Source organism: Peromyscus maniculatus, chromosome 11, assembly GCF_049852395.1.
Source record: "Peromyscus maniculatus bairdii isolate BWxNUB_F1_BW_parent chromosome 11, HU_Pman_BW_mat_3.1, whole genome shotgun sequence".
Lineage (NCBI taxonomy): Eukaryota > Metazoa > Chordata > Mammalia > Rodentia > Cricetidae > Peromyscus > Peromyscus maniculatus.
The window spans coordinates 91,484,121-91,503,930 of record NC_134862.1 but is presented as its reverse complement, the minus strand read 5'-3'; the positions used below and the strand labels follow the sequence as shown (position 1 = coordinate 91,503,930).

Below are 19,810 nucleotides of genomic sequence, written 5' to 3'. Positions count from 1 at the left end.
ATGGGCACATGGCATAGTTCAGTCATCATGCTAGGTACAGGGACCACAAAAACAAAAACATGAAGTATTCAACAAGTTTATAGTCTATGGGGAAGTTAAAAAATATGTCCACTGTACAGTAGTGAAAGCAAAGATTAATAAGTACAAATGAGACGGTGCCCTGGGAAGGGATCCTGGAGGTGACTTCAGTATGTTAGATGAGTACAAGCATCTGTGTGTCTGAGGGGGTTTGAGCAGAGTAAAGGGATCAAATGGCAGTGACTAGGAGGGCAGGGTTAGGGATGAAGACCGAAGAGAGGATTTACAGTGCAAGTGGAGAAACGTCCAATGGCACAGTGTCCGAGACACACCTGAGGCATACCGAGGGGAGCCTGGGAAGCCGTGCAGGCAGGTTTAGCTTTGGTCTGAAGACAAAGAGACAAGTTCAGGAGGGTGTGGACACACTGAGAGCTCTCCTTTGCTTGTTGGCTCACAGACACACAGAAAGGTGCTTAAGATCACTGATAAATTTGAGAATGCCAATTAAAGACGTACCTGATGCCCACCCCACCCACCCCCGTGGACCACAGATACATGTGTGAAGGTGTCAAATGTTTGATGCAGATGCAGAGAAAAATGAACATCCATATTCTACCTCTAAGAATGCAAACTTCTTACGGATTAGCCATGTCTTGTTTTCTATCATCTGATTCTTTGGTGTCTGTCTGGGGGCCTTGCTACCCTGTCTGGGTCACCCTCCCCAGAATTAGCCAGTGAGTAGAGACAGTAAATCAGAGTCTGCCTCTTGCGTGGTGAGCCTCTTGAGGACTATGATGTTCTCTTGCTCTTGAGTCTTTTCTCAGCAACTAATTCTGCATCCAGTGGGGTTCTTAATAGACAGGCATCTCAAAAACAAAACAAAGCAAGGCAAAAACAAACACACCAAAACAACAACAAACCCTGAGTGACTTCGCTGGGCAAAGGTGGCTGCCACTTCAAGGCCTGGCATACACCTGATGCTTAGAACATCATTTCAGTTAGTTAAATTCAAACACTGTGGGTGGGGGAGGAGAGGTGAGACAGAAATAATTCCTGAACCTTCAGCTTTTTATTGAATTTGGAGTTGGGTAAATATTTTTAATAACATTAAACTTTGGCCTCTATATAGCAATGTTCGGTCCATGGAGTAAATCAAACAAGGGTTGCTAATGAGCTGTTTTAACATGGTCACCACCTCTGGTTAAATTTTCTGCTTCAGCTGGCTACCAGGTAAAGGTGAGTCAGTGCTTTCAGATGCACTCCCACTCCACTCCACGGTGGCTAATTACATCAAAACGTGTTTTCCTGACCTTTCCTTTTGTTTTGTTTTTTTGTTATCACCCTGACTTTTTTCCCTTGTTATTTTTTTTTTCAGCTGCTTCTCTTTAAAATCATTGTCTGCATGGCATGAACATTTTCTTTAAGAAGACTAATTTGAAATGATGCCGGGGAAAGAGTGAGGAGAGAAACCTCCATTATGGAGCTTCTTACTCAACACTCGCCTGGCATTTAACACCACCTAGATGATGCTCAACCACATGCAAGTCCACCTAGGAGATGCTCAGCCATGCTCAAGTCCATCTAAGAGATGCAAGCAAGTCCATAGAAGCACAGAGGCGTCAACCCAGCCTTCCAGAACCTTACAAACCTGGCCACGTTTTTTGTGTATAGAATTCTTTGTTCACACACCCAGCATATTTCAATGACTAGGCAGTCATATGTCATATACCCAGGCTCTGCTCTCATTATGGAAAAATACAGAACCGATCAAACAAAAAATCCTTATTCATCTAGAATTTGCACTCAAGTGGCAGGAGGTGGGCAATAGTTTATCCCCAGTCCCCTCCCCTCTGGCCCAGGAGTGATTTCTCTCACTGGTGAAGTTTCCTGGAAGCTTATTCTCTTTCTTTTGACAAAGCTACTGTGTACCAGACATATGCAAGATAACAAAGACCAGGATGACCACTTAGTCTTTTTTTTTTTTTTTTTTTTTTTTGGTTTTTCGAGACAGGGTTTCTCCATGTAGTTTTGGTGCCTGTCCTGGATCTCACTCTGTAGCCCAGGCTGGCCTCAAACTCACAGAAATCTGCCTGCCTCTGCCTCCCGAGTGCTGGGATTAAACCACCACCGCCCGGCGACCACTTAGTCTTTGTCTTCACCACTTGGCTTAAGACAGTGTTAATAAATGCTTGTAAGACCTGACTGAATGAATAGATGTCTTCACAAAGGCACAATCAGGTCCTAAGGAAGCTGAATGTCTTCCTTCATTTCCATTATCAGAGGGTAACACAATAGTTAGACACCCAGGAGGGTGGGCTATTGCAATGCTCCTTAACTCTGCCATCCCCCTCTTCATGTGGGACTGGGATGCAAGGACACAGGAGTGAGCCTTCCTTACCATTGTACATTGTACTGCAGCAAAATCTTGCCGCAAACTTTATATCATGAATCTTCACTCTCGAGGAAGAATTTTAATTCTATGAGGATCACAAAGGATAAGACATAGAAGACTTGAGGTCTACTTGGGAAATTATGGAGAGTTCATTGCATCTCGAGAGTGTGTGTATGTAGGGCTGTGGGTGTCTGTTCGGGCCACCAGGAAGAGTTTGAACTTTACTCAAAAGACAATAGAGAGCTCTGTCAAAAGATCTAGGTCAGGGTGAGAAGAAGCCATCAGATTTCAACTTCTGGATATCAGTCTTGACCTAAACTCTACAGTCACACTTTGAGAGAAACATGACTTTTTAAAATATGTATACCCCATGTTAAGAATCTTGTCTTTTACTTTGCCACCTGGTACACAGTGCTCTCATATCGAGAAGCAAACATTTAATGACTCAACATCTACCTCTACCACATGGGAGGCTCACATTTCTTATTCTAGTCTAATAGAGTTCGTACTAAAAGATGGCAGTGGAAACTCACTAAGCCAATTGTGCTGGCCGTTAAAGCATCCTGACTGGAAATCTGAAATGGCGATAGGCATGGTTCAGACAACAGTGAAGGAAAAGGCTGTGAGGATGACAGCCACACATTCATAGTAAGCGTTCCGGTTGTAGTCTTACACTTGGTACCTAATGTAATTCCATGAATCCTCTCATTCATAACCACCTGATTCCCCCTAGAATTAGTGTTGAAATTTGAGATGAAAACTGTTGGCCACTTGAAGATTCTAAATTTCTTGCCCAGGGTTTGTATGGCCAGGAGATGTTCAAGTTTTAATTTATGTTAATATATTTAAAGTGATAGTTCTCAGAGCTCACACTTTCAAGTTCTACTGTCCAGATGGGGGCCATTAGCCACAGAGGCCGAATTTTTGCTTGTAATTATTTAAAATTAAAAATCATTGTCCTCAGTCCTGCGAGCTGCGTTTCACATGCTGTAGCCACAGGCGGCTAGCAGCCTCCACAAGGGACAGCTGTGGACACACAGTACTTTCCTCACTGCAGAAGGCTCTGCTAGACAGAAGAGCTCTGGAGTGAAAGTACCGAGTGTCCTGGAGAACAGTCACCTCAGTGTGAGCGTCAGGAGAGAGGAGGAAGTCAAGGTGGAGAGCAGACGAAACAGGGACTACAGAATAGGACAGTAGCTCAGGAGGGACTCGGGGACAGAATCTTAAGAGTGGCTTTGGCATGAGATGGGACAGTTTCCACCTTGGGTCATAAAGGAAGAAGATGGAGGCCCAGAAGTGAGCCACTGATTGGATAAGTGTCTCCCAAAGGAGCACGTGCTAAAGGCTTGGTCACTACCCTGCGGCACTACAGGGAGGTTGTAGAACCTGGAGATGTCTACTGGGTGGTCGAGACAGTGGGGGACGAGGTACAGTCTCTCCTGGAACAGGAGGGCTTGGTTCATCAGATGCCCACAGAACCTCCAGGTGTGGCTGTACGGTGGACACAGACCTCAAAGAGAAGCTCTCGTTCTCTACGGGAGCCATGAGAGTGCGCAGTGGGGTCTTCACTTGGGCGAGGGAGGGCGGGGACGGGGCACCACTCTACAAGGAGTAGCAGGCAGTTCATGGCTTCCTCCAGCTGTGTGACTGTGGCGGCTGGACAAAGGGGCTTTGTACAGCCCCTGTGGACAGAAGTGATCTCTGAGTGCACAGAGAGTCGCCCACAATTGCTGGGGTTCTCCAGCCCTGCCCGTAGGTGGCTTTGAGTGGAAAAGAGCACCGTGCCCTGCCTTCTGAAAACCATTCCATAATATAATAAGCCCTGCTCAGGGGCAGAGGCTGGAATTTCAGTGGGCTGTGGAGTTCCTGCCCTATGACAATGCCAGCCAAGGATCGACAATGGCCCATACACTGTACTACACACACAGTCCACAATCACAGACAGCCACCAGGTGCCACCCTTCTACTGCAGTCCTGTGGTGGTGGTTTGGAAGAAAATGGCCCCCAAAGGGAGTGGCACTATGAGGAGGTGTGGCCTTGTTGGAGGAAGTGTGTCACTGTGGGGGCGGGCTTTGAGCTCTCTTTTGCTCAAGCTTCCCTCAGTGAGACAGTCAGTCGGCTTCTTGTTGCCTGCAAGATGAGGACTCTCAGCTCCAGCACCAAGTCTGCCTGCACGCAGCCATGCTCCTCATCCTGGTGATAATGGACTGAACCTCTGAAACTGTAAGCAAGCCACCCCAATGAAATGTTTTACTCTCTAAGAATTGCTGTGGTCATGGTGTCTCTTGATAGCACTAAAACCCTAAGACAGCTGTCTTCCCTCACTTGGACCTTTCTGAGAAAACAAATGCTCCTTGAAGTTAAAAACACTAGCCTCGACTTTAGCAAAAACAGGAAAAAGAAAACGATAAAAGACTCCGATTTTTAAAAAGTTCCAACCAGAACATTCTTTAAAAATACGGACATTTAGTCAATATATTGTCCATGTTATTTATATTGAGAAGGGTCACCTTATTGGGTGAGCCATTAAGGGTAAACTTGGTCCTGTGTGTAACAATCTAAAGCACATATGGTACTATAGAGCAAACGACTACCACACAGTGTGGTTTCCGCGTCACTGTTGAGTGACCTGATGACTGTAGTATTATGTCCCCCCAACCCTCCTCTCCCGTGGAATTTAGCTCACCCTTGGCTCTGAACATACATGAGTTCTCCTTTACTTCATGAGAATCTGTTAATTACCATCTCTAACTAGTAACTGGGTTCAGGTTCCTAGTGTGGAAAGGATTAAAATCTTAGGCTGCAGCAGAACTACAAGTGTCTAAAATCTCTGCTCTGGTCCACGCACACACATTTCTCTGTGAGTAGCATTAGCCTGGAACGTCTGACAGTGGAAGGCTGGGTAGGTGGGTGCTATGTTGGGTGAGAGAACCCAAATTCCAGTTCTGGATCCTCTGCCCATTACCAGCTTCATGATCTCTGGAATCCTCAGCCGGCGCCTCTGGAAATGGCAGGCCCTGCTCAACGTTGTCATGGTCAGGTTTACAGATGGAGCACTCAGAGGCATGTTCACACACATGCTTGGGGTGTGTCAGCCATCATTCTTACACACATAACCTCTCATCCACATGGAATATTTGCACTGTGATTGTTTCCATGGCAACTTAACTTGCCTATTTCCAGGTTCTTAACCTGCTATTTTCTTTTCTTTTCTTTTTTTTTTTTTTAAGGAAGAAGAAGTTGTTTACAGGCTAGAATGTTCATGCTTAGTGCTCTATTAGCATAAATACATCCTAAGTTGTTTTTCACTTTTCTCCCTGAGTATTTGTATGCTTTTTTTTTTTTTTTTTTTATTGTTCTGTGTTGCTGATGTCTTGAGTGAGTTCACTGTTCATCACAGGCACACAGAGAGAGTGGGTCAGGCCTGTGTTTTTAGGTATTGTTGCTTGGGGCCATGTGTTTTCCTGTGTATTAGGGAAACCGTGGAGGTGGGGCATAAAGAACCTGAATTCTGGGTCATAAACAGTATATCATAAAGCTGAATTTTGAAATTTATAATTTGCTCTACCATCCAGGGATTAACAATAAACAAACAAACAAAACCAAAAATCCTTCTGACTTATATTTTATCCTCTTAGAAAAGGCGACTTTGGGGTCTGGGGGGATGGCTCAGTCAGGAAGGTATTTGCCTTGGAGATGTGAGGACCTCAGTTTAGATCCCCAGTCCATACATAAAAAGCCATGTTTGGCAGTGTGCCCCTGTAATCCCAGTGATGGAGAGGTAAAAGCTGGAGGCAGGTGGATTCAGAGGCTCAAAGACCAGCTCTACTAGCCTAGCTGGACAAATTTCTGGCCAGGGAGAGACCTTGTCTCAGATGAGAAATTAAGAGTGCCTGAGGAATGATACCTAGGTTTGTTCTCTGACCTTCACATGTACGCCACTGTATACGTGTACACACACACACACACACACACACACACACACACACACACCACAAAGAAAACAGATTTCAAAGCAATACATTTATATAAAATAAAAATTGCCTATGTACTGAAAGCTTTTATTTACAGCCTGAGCACTGGGAATCTTTCAGTATTTAGAGCAGTTCTGCCCAATAGAAACAGATCAGGACGGAGAGAGGTTGATCAATGGATGCTAAGTAACAGCCATGGGACAGCAAAGGCTCTCCAGAGCCACAAACAGTAGGTGACTATAGCTAACAGTTGGGTGCCATACACGTCAGAAAGGGAGACAAAGAGATCTCACAAGTTCCACAACCAAGGCGTGATAAATGTTTGAGGAGACATATTTGTTTATCCTGATCTAAACATCCCATGATGCATGAATATATCAAAATATTACACAGCATCCCATGAATTTGTAATTTTTACATGAATTTGTAATTTTTATGTGTCAGTTAAACTTTAAACATCTCTTTCACACAAAATAAGCATACCATAATGTATATTACATCTACATATATGAAAATTTAAATCTCCTAGTTCATATCAAAACAAGAAGCATGAAATTAATTTTGATAATATATTGCATTTAGTCTGACGGGCTTGAAATACCATCATTTTAAATGTAACCAGTGTAAAATAAAAAGCATTAATAGATTGGGCTATTCTTTGTGTTACATTTTTAGATTGCAATATATATATATATTGCTTGTATTTGGTTGTATTTCATTTTACAAGATTTATTCTTTTTATTGTGTATACCAAGTGTGTGCCAGTGGAGTCCAAAAGGACGTCAGATCCCCTGGAGCTGGTGATAGGTGTGAGTTGCCCACCATGGCTGCTAAGAACAACACTCAGGTCCTCTACAAGAGCAGAAAGCGCTCTTAACTGCTGAGCCATCTCTCCAGCCCACAGGATTATATATTTTATACTTAAGCACATGTCCATTTGAACAATCTGTGTTCAAGTGCTCATACTACATGAGTATCTAACTAATTTCTCCCCTTTAGCTTACCAAGCATTAAGAGCTAGGCAGAGAGAGAGAGAGAGAGAGAGAGAGAGAGAGAGAGAGAGAGAGAGAGAGAGAGAGAGAGAAAGTTTTCAAGTTTCCATGGGACCCATAAGCACAAAGAGCACACCTCCATCCCATGGATTCACTTGTGGGGTCAGAGCATATTTTTCAACCCTCCAGCAAATTAAGAAGGCAGGCCTAGGTCTTCCTTTGGCAGAAGGACACATTCTGAGACACAATGCAATCTGTTGGGGTTTCCACTACCAAATAAAAAGGAGATTGGTTGGTCCCAGCATTGAGGGGATGCTTGGCAACTTGTCGTTCACAAAGCATCTCTTTCATGTGCTCCTGGGAGTGCTGACATAACCGGGAGCTGGGGCCCTCCAGGGATCGTGCGGGGATATGGAGACATGGGTGTGGTGTGCTTTAAGGCCTAGAGCCACCCCACCAGGCCCCTCAAAAAGCTTCCTTTTTGTGTTCCACTAGTTTGTCCCAGACATCGGTCTTGGGTCTATGCGGCATTTGCTAGCCATTAAGGATTAACTATGAAAGGAAGACCTTCCCTCAGAGAGGGTGTGGCTGGGCCTTCCTACCGGTGACCCAGATATAAAGAAGCCTGAGGAAATGGCAATGCACCTTGCTGGCCTTTGCTTCTCAATAGGTGAGTGTACTCTGACCTTCTGCCCTCCATGTGCACACTGTGGCATACTCGAATTCATGAACACACACAAGTACACAGGGACCTGAGATGATTTTAGTGCTCAACATTATATTTGTTATTACACTTGTGTGTGTGTGTGTGTGTGTGTGTGTGCCACAATGTGGATATGGAGGTCCAGAGCACAACTTGTAGGAGTCACATGGCTCTTTCCTCCCACTAAGTGGGTCCCAGGGATCAAACTCAGAATATAAGACTTGGCAGCGGGCACCATCTCCTTGGCTCCCCTTTCATAAGGGCTGTATGGATTCAGTGTGCGGTTACCACAGTCACGATGAGTGAGAGCCATTGCTCCTGGATGGCCTTGGCTGGCTGCCTCACACAGTCTTCAAGCTATCAAGCATCTTTTGACATCGTGGCATTCTGTTGTCATCTACAAAGTTCATACTCGAGAACTGAGTAATGGAGTCACACACACACACACACACACACACACACACACACACACACCAAACTTTTAAGTAAGTCATCAATTTTATATTGGGCCATATTTATAGCTATTAGAGGGGCACATTTGGCCCGAGAGCCAGAGGTGGGATGTATCTTCACAAATAAGCCAACAGAAAGAGCTTTACAAACCAGATCTTGGTATCCTGAGCACCAGGAACATTCCTGGCATCCTTGATATTGCCTGACTTGAGGGAAGTCACTTTTGGTCCTGACCACTATCTAAGTCTCCTAACCTAAATCAAGGGTAATTCGCTGTTCATCTGGCTCCCTGGGGCCACACACCTGCCAGCGAGTCCCTAACAAAGGGCACCCAGTGCTCTCCTGGGCATGCTTGCTACTGCCTTCCATCTCACAGCATCTTGGGGCCAATTCTCATAAACTGGAGTGACGTTCTGGAACAAGGGCACTAATCCCATTTATGAGGGTTCCACCCTCACGACCAACTCTCTGCCAATGGCCTCTACCTCTTAATGCCATCATGGTGGTGATTAGATTTCAAAGCATGCAGTTTGGGGGCATCCATCCAGACCATAGCAACCCTAGATGAGGAAAATGGCAGAATCCCAGAGTTTGGTGTGTCAGCCCCCGAGGGTTGCTGCTCTCTACACTTTACCCAAACTTCAGTAAAACTGCATTAATCTAGTAACTCTTTTCTTCAGCTAGAAATCTGCAGGAATTTTTGTAAGCTAATACATTAAGTGTTAAAACTTTTAATTGGAAACTTAGTAGGGCAGCATTTATCGAATGCATTATGGTGCCAGGCTGTCCACACATTTCATTTCACTTAACCTTCACCATGGCCCACCCAGCTTTCCCAAACTCCAGGATCATGGAAGTAACTTGTCCAACATTACATGGATTGAAAGTGGAAGACTGGGACTCATTTGCCTCTCAGCAAGGGGAGCGGGGTGAGGGATTCCCACAAAAGTGGAGAAAAAAAAATGGCAAATAAATGAAATCGTAGGGGGGGGGTGCTATTTCAAAACAGTGTGGACAAAATTCATGTTTTGATAAAAGCTGTAACTGGCACATTAGATGAAAGTCCGAACTGCCTCTTGCTGTTTTAAAGTTTACAAAGGTTAACATGGAAGCATCCCTTGGGCTTGCTAAGGTCCTGACCAGCGTGCTTCCTAGGCTGTTTCCTTTCCAGGCCTTGTGTGGACCAATTGGGAATAGGGAGGGAGGGGAGATGCTTGGCCAGTAACGGGAGCTTTCTCCAAGCTTGAGTTTCATCCCTGGAACTCACATGGTGTAAAGAACCGATGTCTGCAAGTTGTCCTCTGCTGCCCACATGCCAGCCATGGCTTGTACTTGTCCATACACAATAAAACACACACACACACACACACACACACACACACACACACACTAAAACAAATGTAAAAATAAAGAGATGTGACTCTGGGGACCAGCACTCCCCTGGGTCCTCTACACTACAGTTTGGCCCTCCCTCCCACTGTGTTCTGTTTTTAGCATGGTACCCTTGGCCCAAGGGCTCTCACAAACCCACTAATTCAGGGGGCTAAAACACTGGTGGCATCACGATCCTCATTTCCAAATACCACCCCTGATTTCCTAGACTTCCAAGCAGCTTCTCCGAGGCATCTATTCGCCCACTCTGCCCTATCTCATCAAAGCCCCTGTGCACCAAGGCCTTCAAAGGATGCATTGTGAAGTGGCGGGAGCGTCACAGGCCATGTGGATCCCAGGACCTGAGAGTCGGGTGGGTGTCCTCAGTGGCCCCCTGGAGGTCCCCCCGACCTTCGTGTAGACTCTGGGCCCGCCGGGAAGAGAGCATGGCCGGCTTCCACCTCTTCTCCCCACGGTCCTATGGGGAGCTTGGGGAGCCCTCGCCCGGTAGAAAGCGGGAGTTCTCAGCACGGCTGGGCTGGCCTGAGTCATCCGTGAGTTCCTGGGCCCGGACTCCCGGCGCTGAGACCGAGACCGAGACCCGGGTGCCCGGGATACACCAGAAATGTTCGCCCACGGGGCGGCCCCGCCGGCGTGGCTATATCGCCTCTCCACGAGAAAGCCACAGTTTGACACATGTGGCCCGGAGACCCTCGGACCGCGCCAGGAAGCACAGGTCCGTCAGCCGGCGCCTGGAAGAAGCCTGCGGGGAGGCACCGACCAAGTCCGGCAGCACCTGGCAGCAGCTGCAGCAGCCGGATCAGCCCTACCCGCGCTACTCTGAAGGCCCAGGAGATTCGTCCCCGCCATACCCCGGGGGAGCTTTCAGCCCCCAGAGTGCTGGGACTTTGCTTTTAGAAAAGACACACAACAGAGACCGGTGGGCAGTGCCGGTGTGCAGACCTGTAGATCTCTGGTCCCCTTCCTCGGTTCTCACGGACAAGTCCTCGGTGCACTCCCCAGAGTTCGAGAAGCAACCCACTTGTGTGTGCACCCAGAAGAGGGGTAGTGGTGACCGGACTGAGTCCTTAGCCCACCAGTACTCCCAGCCCTCCGCCTCCTGCAAAGAGACGAGTAGCCAGCACGCTCAGGTCCTCAAGAGCAAGCTGGACGAAGCGGTGATATCCTCCAGGGACCAGAAGATCGTGGCCCTGGTGCTGAGCCGGCTCAAGAAGGCCCAGAAGATGCGAGAGCTGCAGCAACAGGCCGCAGTCGCCTGGGAGGAGCTGAAGCGCTCAGACCAGAAAGTCCACCTGACCCTGGAGAGAGAGCGCAGGCTGCTGCTGCAGCAGAGCCAGGAGCAGTGGCAAGGACTGAAGGAACTGCACAAGCCACGGAGGGGCCATGAGCAGCTTCACCAGGGCCGGGAGCAGCCGGGCCCGCGGCGTGACCATCAGGCGAAGAGCACTATCCAGTCGGAGAGCGAGAGTGGGTGGCGGGTGCCACCTGACAACCCAGAGAACCACCGAGGCCTGGACAAGCTAGACAGGGTGCAAACACAAGCCGAGCACCTCAAACAGTGTCAAGTGCAGCGTCTGCGCGAGCAGGAGAGGGTGCTGCAGAGTCTGCGGGACCTGAACCGGCTGCAGCTGCGGAAGAGGCTGGAGGCAGCCTGTCTTAAGAGGCAGCAGCACCTGGCGGAGAGCCAGAAGAAGGTTCAGGAAAGCAACCTAAGCTCACTCGTCAACTTCCAGGCACGCAAGGTTCTCATGGACTGCCAGGCCAAGGCGGAGGAACTCCTCAGGAAGCTGTCGCTGGAGCAGAGTTCCCAGTATCCCCCGGACATCCAAGAAAGTCTGGCTAAGGAGAGGCACCGGGAGCAGCAGGGGAAGGCAAAAAGGGAGGCAGAGCAGCCTCAGCGAGTGAGGTGGCGTGCGGAGGAGGCAGAGGAGCAGCGCCAGGTGAGCAAGCGGATCCTGGCCGAGCTGGCAGAGCAGAAGATCAGGCAGGCCAGGGGTCAGGCGCCCAAAACCACCAGCGACAGGGCGCAGCACCTGGAGGAGCTGAACATCCTGCGTGAAAAGAACCATCAGATCTTGAAGCTGAAAGCGGAGAAGGAGGAGAAGAGTCACATTGAGGGCATCAAGGAAGCCATCAAGAAGAAGGAACAGAGGGCCCAGCAGATGGCCAGAGGGAAAGACCCCATCTTCCAGGAGTTCCAGAAGGTTTCCCCAGCCTCCAAGGCAGACCGCTGCTTTGACCACGTGGCAGCAGAGACCCCGCTGCCCATGCACCAGCCCAGTGGAAACTACTGAGAAGCCAGGAGGAGGACGGCAACAGCCCAGCAGCCAGCCAGAGATGTCACCGTGTGATTCCGCTTTATAATCTGATTTTAACCGTGCATTGATTTTTAAAAAATATATAAAATAGCTGCAATTTCCTCCCATGAATTAGTTCATTGATTCACTTGGGTGGTATAGATGGGGTTGGGGAGAGAAAATGGGGGTGAGGGGTCAGTTGTGTAAATTGCTTGGCTTTTGAGTTTTGAGGCGAAACAGAAAACATTCATTTGCCTTTCAAGGAATCTAGAAGCACACATGAGGCTGGAGTTAGAGGAGCCAGAAAAGAATGTACAATTGGCAGTGGCGCACACCTTTAATCCCAGCCCTCGGGAGGCAGAGGCAGGCGGATCACTGTGAATTTGAGGCCAGCCTGGTCTACAGAGTGAGCTCCAGGACAGCCAGAACTACACAAAGAAATCCTGTCTCAAAATACATATACATACATACACACATACAATGTACAATTGGGAGTACTTTTATGACATGACTTGGTAAAATTTTGTCCTAATCTATAGCTTTAGAAAGATAAAATGTGGAGGGTGAGAGACCTGAGGAGTCTCCAGGGTAAAAAGCAAGGGTGGTCTAGGAGAATTTCTAAGCAACTAGATTTGGGAATCTTGTATATTCTAATCCTTTCTGAAGAGTCGGTGGTACACTTTTAAGCTTGAAAGCCTACAGTATAGAGACTCTTTTAACCTAGTGTTAGTTGCAAACCACGATCCTCTTTCTCTGTGTGTGTGTGTGTGTGTGTGTTGCTTTGTTTTGTTTGGTAAATGGTTCCATAGTTCCTCCCAGACTGAGGAGTTCTTTGGACATCCCTACTCATGGCACTAAATGTTTATGATCCACCAGGACTGTGTCTCAACTGTCCCACCACAGGCATGGTATCTAAGAGCTCAGTGAAACCCCGCCAGCACACACCTGTAATACCAGCACTATAGGCCAGCCTGGGCTGTGACATAGTAAGTTCCAGGACCAGCCTGGGCTACACAATGAGGCCTTGTCTCAAAGAGAAAAGAAATAAACCACTAGAATATATCTGGTCTTTCTTGGAGTAGGGGTGGAGGATGGAGGGATGGGGGGATGGGGGCTAGGGGGTGGTGGTGGTGGTTGCTCCCATCCAGCCTTACACATCCAGGTTCTATTGGCATCTTTCTCTTCCCTTCTATTTCTCTGTCTCTTTTGAAGGAGGCACGTGATGTCATTCTGTCTACCCACATTGTGCCTAATTAGCTTAACTAGGCTCTAAATGAGTGACTAAACATGACTCAGTAATATGACTTTTTAAATATAAGGAGCTAGCAGCAATATAAATTAACCCATCCTGTCTCTCAGCTTCTACTGAAAAACAATGTTTTCTTTAAAAAAAACAACAACAACCTTGATGTAAAGTTATTTTTGTTGTTATTGTATGTATGTGGGGGAGGGCACACATCCCACAGTGTCCATGTGGAGGTCAGAGGGCAACTTTACGTGGATTCCAGGGATTTGGCTCAGGTGGTCAGGCTTGCATCACTGAGTAGCGACGTCTTTACCGGCTGCATCATGTCACCAGCCCTGTTGCAGGATCTGTCTGAAACAAGGAAGGGAAAAGGTAAGAGGGTAAGTGTCATCAGAGGATTTTTGTCTTATTAGTAACTGTGCAACAGCATCAAATATAACCAGACCAGTAATTTCGTACCGATGTCAGTGTGACATCCATTCTGTTTTTATAGTGGAAATCAGACCCTCGTCCCTGTCCTGTTTTCTTCCTCTGTCCTCGGTCCCCCACACCTGCTGCCCTTAAATAGGTCTGCTGTAGCACTCAGACATGCTCACAGAGACCCCTGCTCAAAAATGCAAGCACTCACAGATCAGGCCTCGGTTTCAGTATTACTATGTTCATGTCCACGTTAATCCCATGTTCTAGCCATGGCAGTAGGCTATCTAGTTTAATGTTTTAGATCTTTCAGATCAGCCTTGACATGAATCTGGGGTTTTCTGTTAGTCTGATTCTTTGTCTATAAAATCAGAAGTAACTCATACTTCCCAGGCATTGCTGTGAGGGATAATTAGATGAAATCATCTATGCAAGGTGTTTGGCAAGGTAACCCAGAATCTAATATTCTGTAATTCAATAGTGTGGCTCTTAATATTGGCACCTGCCAGTGTCCACCCCACCCCTTCAAGTTTAACGCCTTCTCCCCAGCTACTTCCGCCCACCATTCCCAATTGGTTCTTCCGGAGCACAGTAGCCATGTTCTGTAAGGGGCATCCATTTTGAAATTTAATCTTGGCTTCCTAACCAGACTACATGCTACCTGAGGCCAGGGCCAGGGCCTTATACTTCCTGATGCTCTTGCTTAAGGTTGTAGTCAGTACAGTGTCCAAGTAGAAGACATCAAGTGGATGTTTTCACTCCAAATCCTCTCCCGCATTGTCCTTTGCTCCAAGAAATAAATACAGACTCATTCCTTTGTCTAACCTTTGTGGAAACTACCAGCCAAAATAATCTACACAAACTGGAGCTGACAGAGTGAAGGAGACTTTCCCATCTTTTAAGTACAACTAAAACCCCTAAATGTTTTGTGTGAGACAACTCTACAAACAGACAGACCGGCCCTAGACTTCAGGAGCCAAAATACACCCACACGGGCCTGAGTTCCTTGAGTTCTCATTTTGTCTCGTATGTTCCAGATCTGTGAGTTGAAGAAATACTAAAATACGGACAGCAGTCCCAGCACAGCCTGGCGTCTCCAACCAAAGCCCCAGAACTACACAACTCCAGCTAAATTCCACGGGCAGGCTATGGCTTCACCTTTGCCCATGCTGGCAGAGACTGAGCAGGGGAATGGTGTTCTTCCCTTACCAGGTTGTGATAAGGAGGCACCTTCCCTTGTCTTAGCAATGCCGTCAGTAACTGCACAGCAGCACCTGAACTACTCTATATATCTCAACTTTCCACTAAGTGGTATCACAGGAAGCCTGGAAGAGAGTAGAAACTTTCATTAGCATCTAGCAAAAACAAGACTGCACATCCCATCCCTCACCCATCCGCCTTGCTATATGGGGACCAAGGCGGACCTCCTGCTTCTCCTGGTCTGCCACAGTATCAGTTGAAAGAGTGTAGAGGAGGCCCAAGGCTCCTGTCCCCTCCCAGCAATAAGGAGGAGTAGCTCTACTCCCTTCGGTTGGCAATGGCTTTGTGGGAACGTGGATTTTTACTCCTGCTCCTCAGTATGAGGCAATGGTATGTTTTGTTTCCTGGGGTGATATCAGAGAAAGTCAGACGCAAAGGACATTTTAAATAAGGTCCAATGAGTCTTTTAAAGGAACAATTTTCCAGGTTTTTATTGAAAATCAATCTACAAAGGACCAAGACTATCTCAAACTGAATGAGAAAGAATTCATATATGCCAAAAGAAATGTTGGAGTTATCCAAAACCCATTTATAAGCAGTTATAACAACAACAGCAGCAACAAAAAAGCTTCCAAAAGTGATTTTTGAGCACACTTAAAATCGGCAAGAAAATCTCAGCAAAGGCATAAAACGTATAGATAAGAATCAAGTGATAAAAATGCAAGTGGAAGGTGAACTTCACCAACCAAAACTCTCAGATGGCTCCACATGAGAAGGCCCTTTCTGTGCAAGCTTGGGGACCTGAGTTTGACCCCACAAGGTGGAAGAGAACCGATGTCACAAAGATCAAAAGATCAACGGCATGGCTTCATCGGCAGAACGAAAGGAACGGAGAGAAGAAGCCGTGGCTGAGGCAGAATAACAAAACCAGCAACTCTGGGCATAAGAGATATTTGATTTTTGAAAATGAGAAGAGCCTCCTGCACTCACAGAACTGTGACGGAAGAGCCAGCATTCATGGTCTGAGAGTCTCAGGAGGAATGCAAAAAAGGGACCAGCTTGGAAAAGCACTCAGGAAAACAATAGCCCCAAATATTTCAAAGTTAGTGGAGAAGTTGTGCAAAACTAGGGAGACAGAGACAGGAGGATTTCAGGGCTGGCCAGCCCCGCGGCATAGCCGAGTGATTGAGTCCCAGGTTCAGTGAGACACCCTGACCCATACAGAAGCTAAGAGCAATCCAAGAGGTACTCAGCATTAACCCTGGCCTTCGTGTGTGTGTGTGTGTGTGTGTGTGTGTGTGTGTGTGTGTGTGTGTGTGTGTGTGTGTGTGCATATAAGCACGTATGCACACATGCACCCTATACACACCCACAAGAAGCCCCCAAGATCCAAGTTCTTGTTGTCTACAAGAAACATACCCCACTGGCAAAGACACACCCAGACTGTGAGTGGAAGAATGGAAATCAATACACCAAATAATGGGAGCCAGGAACAAGCAAAAATAGCCACACTTAGCATTTAATGGAGCAGACTTCAAGCCAAAATTAGAAGAGATTAAAAAAAATAGTCACTACAAGATTACTAATGGAAACCATCCATCAGAAAGATATAATAATTGTAAAGATGTATGAGCCAAATACCGGAGCATCCATTTCATAAAAAACACATTGCACATAAAGGTTCAGAAGTATCTAGACACAAAATTGTGGTTCTAATACCCCATTCTCATCAACAGATAAGACATCCAGACTAAAAGACACCTCTGAAAGTGCCCCACAGACCATATGGACAAGAGATACCCACAAAACACTTCTCAGTCAATGTACCCAGCAGCCCATGGAATTAACTCTAAAATAATACTTTAGGTTATAAAGCAAAACATATGATACCAAAGCTAAAATGATTTCTTAGTCTTTTTACATCATCATGGAATAAAGGTGGTGATCAACAGAAACAGGAACTTACAGGCACTATACAAACACATACAGAGTGAGCAATGTGCTCTTGATCTGTAATGAGTGGTAAGAGTGAAGAAGTGATAGTCTTCTAACAAAAGTTCAGGGTGGAGAAAGTCCCTGCTGAATTTCACCAGACCTTGTAAGAGTAGAGGCTCAAAGTATGTGCTGAGTTAAGACTCAGTTAGAGTAATAAGGCAAGAATCATAAAATGGACACAAATAGGAAAGGATAAAGTAAAATTGCCCCTTTTCAGATGGTACGATCCTCTAAGAACCCCAAAGATTCCACCAGAAAAAATCTTAGATCTGCTAAGCACATTTAACGAAGTAGCAGGATATAAAAATCAGGACTGGAGAGATGGTTCAGCTGTTAAAGGCTCACAACCAAAATCATAAAAATCAGTAGCTTTCCTGTATATAAATAATAAATTTACTGAGAAAGAAATCAAGAAAAAAATATTGATTTACAATAATCTCAAAAAAAAAAAAGCTAATAAAAAATATAACCAAGGACAAGAAAGACTCTGCAATGAAAACACTGGAGAAAAAGTGTTCTGGAAGGTGGGAAGATGAGGGATGGCGGTGTTTCAGTGAGAGAGCTACAGATTCACTGCAATCTACATCCAAATCCCAATAACATTCTTCAAAGAACTAGAAAAACTCCGCGAAGTTCATATGGAAGACCAAAAATAACTAAAGAAAAGTGATGCTGACTATCATCATATCTGATCTGAAATTTTACTACAGAGTCATAGTAACAAAGACAGTAACAAACACAGGTAGACCAGTGGAAGAGAAGACACAGAAATTAACACATGAGCACAGTCATCTGCTTTTTAACAAATGTGCCCAAGGTGTCGAGAAAATACCTCTTCAACAACTGGCAGGGGGTGGGGGTGGGTACCGGATATGCACATATAGTACAATAAAATTAGAGCCCTACCTTTCACCCTGTACAAAAATCATTTCAAAATGGGTCAAAGGCCTTCATATAAGACTCAAAACTCTGAAGCTTCTAGAGAAAACCACAAGTGATACAGCTCAAGATACAGGTGTCGGCAAGGACTTCTGTAAAGGGCTCCGATAGCTCAGAAAAGAATGGGAGAAGACAAACAGCACAGTAAGAAAACGAAGCCACCAACAGAGTGAAATTTCCCCTACAAAATGGGAACATCTGGCTAGCTATACTGCTGATCAGTGATTAGTATCAAGAACCTATAGAGAACTTTCTTAAAAACTCACCCATACCAGCCGGGCGGCGGTTCTGCATGCCTTTAATCCCAGCACTCGAGAGGCAGAGCTAGGCGGATATCTGTGAGTTTGAGGCCAGCCTGGTCTACAAAATGAGATCCAGGAAAGGCACCAAAACTACACAGAGAAACCGTGTCTTGAACAACAAAAACAAAAACAAAAACAAAAACCTCACCCACGCCAAATCTTCCAGTCCATATGAACAATGAATGGCTTTCAAAAGGAAAAATATAAATGGCCAGTAAATCTGTGAAAAAAATCCAATATCCTTAGCCATCAGGAATTAAATAAGAAGTTGAAAATACACCGGGGTTGGGTCTCCTCCCAGTCATACCAGTTGTCATCCATCCATCACATGACGGAATGTTGTCAGGCCCAACCTTGCACAATTCTTGTGCTGGTAACACAACGTGTGCAAGCTCACGGGTGCACTAGCCTTGTCGTGTCCAGACAAGGACACGACAGCCTTTCACAGTGCTCCTGCCCTGCTCTGGCTCTTCCCGCCTCCTCTTCCATAACATTCCTGGAACCTTGGAGGGAATGGCATGGATGTTTCCTTTAGGGCTGAGCACTCAACAGTCACGTGACTGTTCTCGGCACTCGGACCATTTATAAGTTTCTGCACTGCCCACTGCCCACTGCAGAAAGAGGCTCCTGTATGAAGGCTGAAATCAAAATCAATCTATAGGCATAAACAAAAAAATTTAGAAGACAGTTTAATAATGCATCCATACAGCGAAACAGTAGTACTAAGTTTTCCTCTTAGCATCTACAATCTCACTAGTTATGGGCTTTTAACTAGGCTTACATGGCAAGGCATGACTTCCCTACTGCGGAACTGGTCTAAAATCCAATCAGAAAGCAGTTCCTTACTCCCATGTCTTAGCTCTCTATTGCTATGACAGAACACATGACGAGGAGAAACTTAAGGAGGAAAAGATTTATTTCATTTTACACATTCACATTTCAGTCCATCATTGAAGGAAGTCAGGACAGAAGAAATCAAGGCAGGAACCTCAAGGCAGGAACTGAAGCAGAAGTCACAGAGGAGTGCTGCTTATTGGCTTGTTCCTCATGGCTTTCTCAGTCTGCTTTCTTATACCATTCAGGATGACAGGCCCAGAGGCAGCACCTTCCCCAGTGGGCTGGTGCTATGGGATGTCTTTCTGTGAACTGTGAATATGTATTGTTCTGATTGTTTGATAAATAAAGCTGTTTGGTCAATGGCAAGGCAGAATAAAATTAGGAGGTACATTCAAACTGAAGAGACAGAGGAAGAAAAGGGTGAAGGGAGACACTGTGAGCTGCCACCAGGAGAAACAAGATGTGAAGGTACAAGTAAGCCATGAAGCCATGTGACATTGCCTAGATTAATAGAAATGGGCTGAGTTTTTGTAAGAGCTAGCTAGTGAGAAGACTGAGCCATTAGGCCATACAGTTTGTAATTAATATGAGCCTCTGTGTGTTTACTTGGGACCGAGCCACTGTGGGACCAGGTGGGATACAGGAAAACTTCC

The 19,810-nt window shown here is 46.1% G+C and overlaps 1 protein-coding gene across 1 annotated transcript; it reads left to right on the top strand.

Moving 5' to 3' along the window:
* Positions 1 to 10,257: 10,257 nt before the first annotated feature.
* On the top strand, positions 10,258 to 12,353 carry Ccdc185 (coiled-coil domain containing 185). Its single transcript, XM_006988624.3, has one exon. The coding sequence runs from the start codon at positions 10,350 to 10,352 to the stop codon at positions 12,216 to 12,218; it is 1,869 nt and encodes a 622-aa protein (XP_006988686.1). The 5' UTR covers positions 10,258 to 10,349; the 3' UTR covers positions 12,219 to 12,353.
* Positions 12,354 to 19,810: the final 7,457 nt, after the last annotated feature.

Excerpts from the sequence above, each read along its gene's own strand:
- Ccdc185 (XM_006988624.3), top strand. The coding sequence starts at position 10,350 with ATGGCCGGCTTCCACCTCTTCTCCCCACGGTCCTATGGGGAGCTTGGG.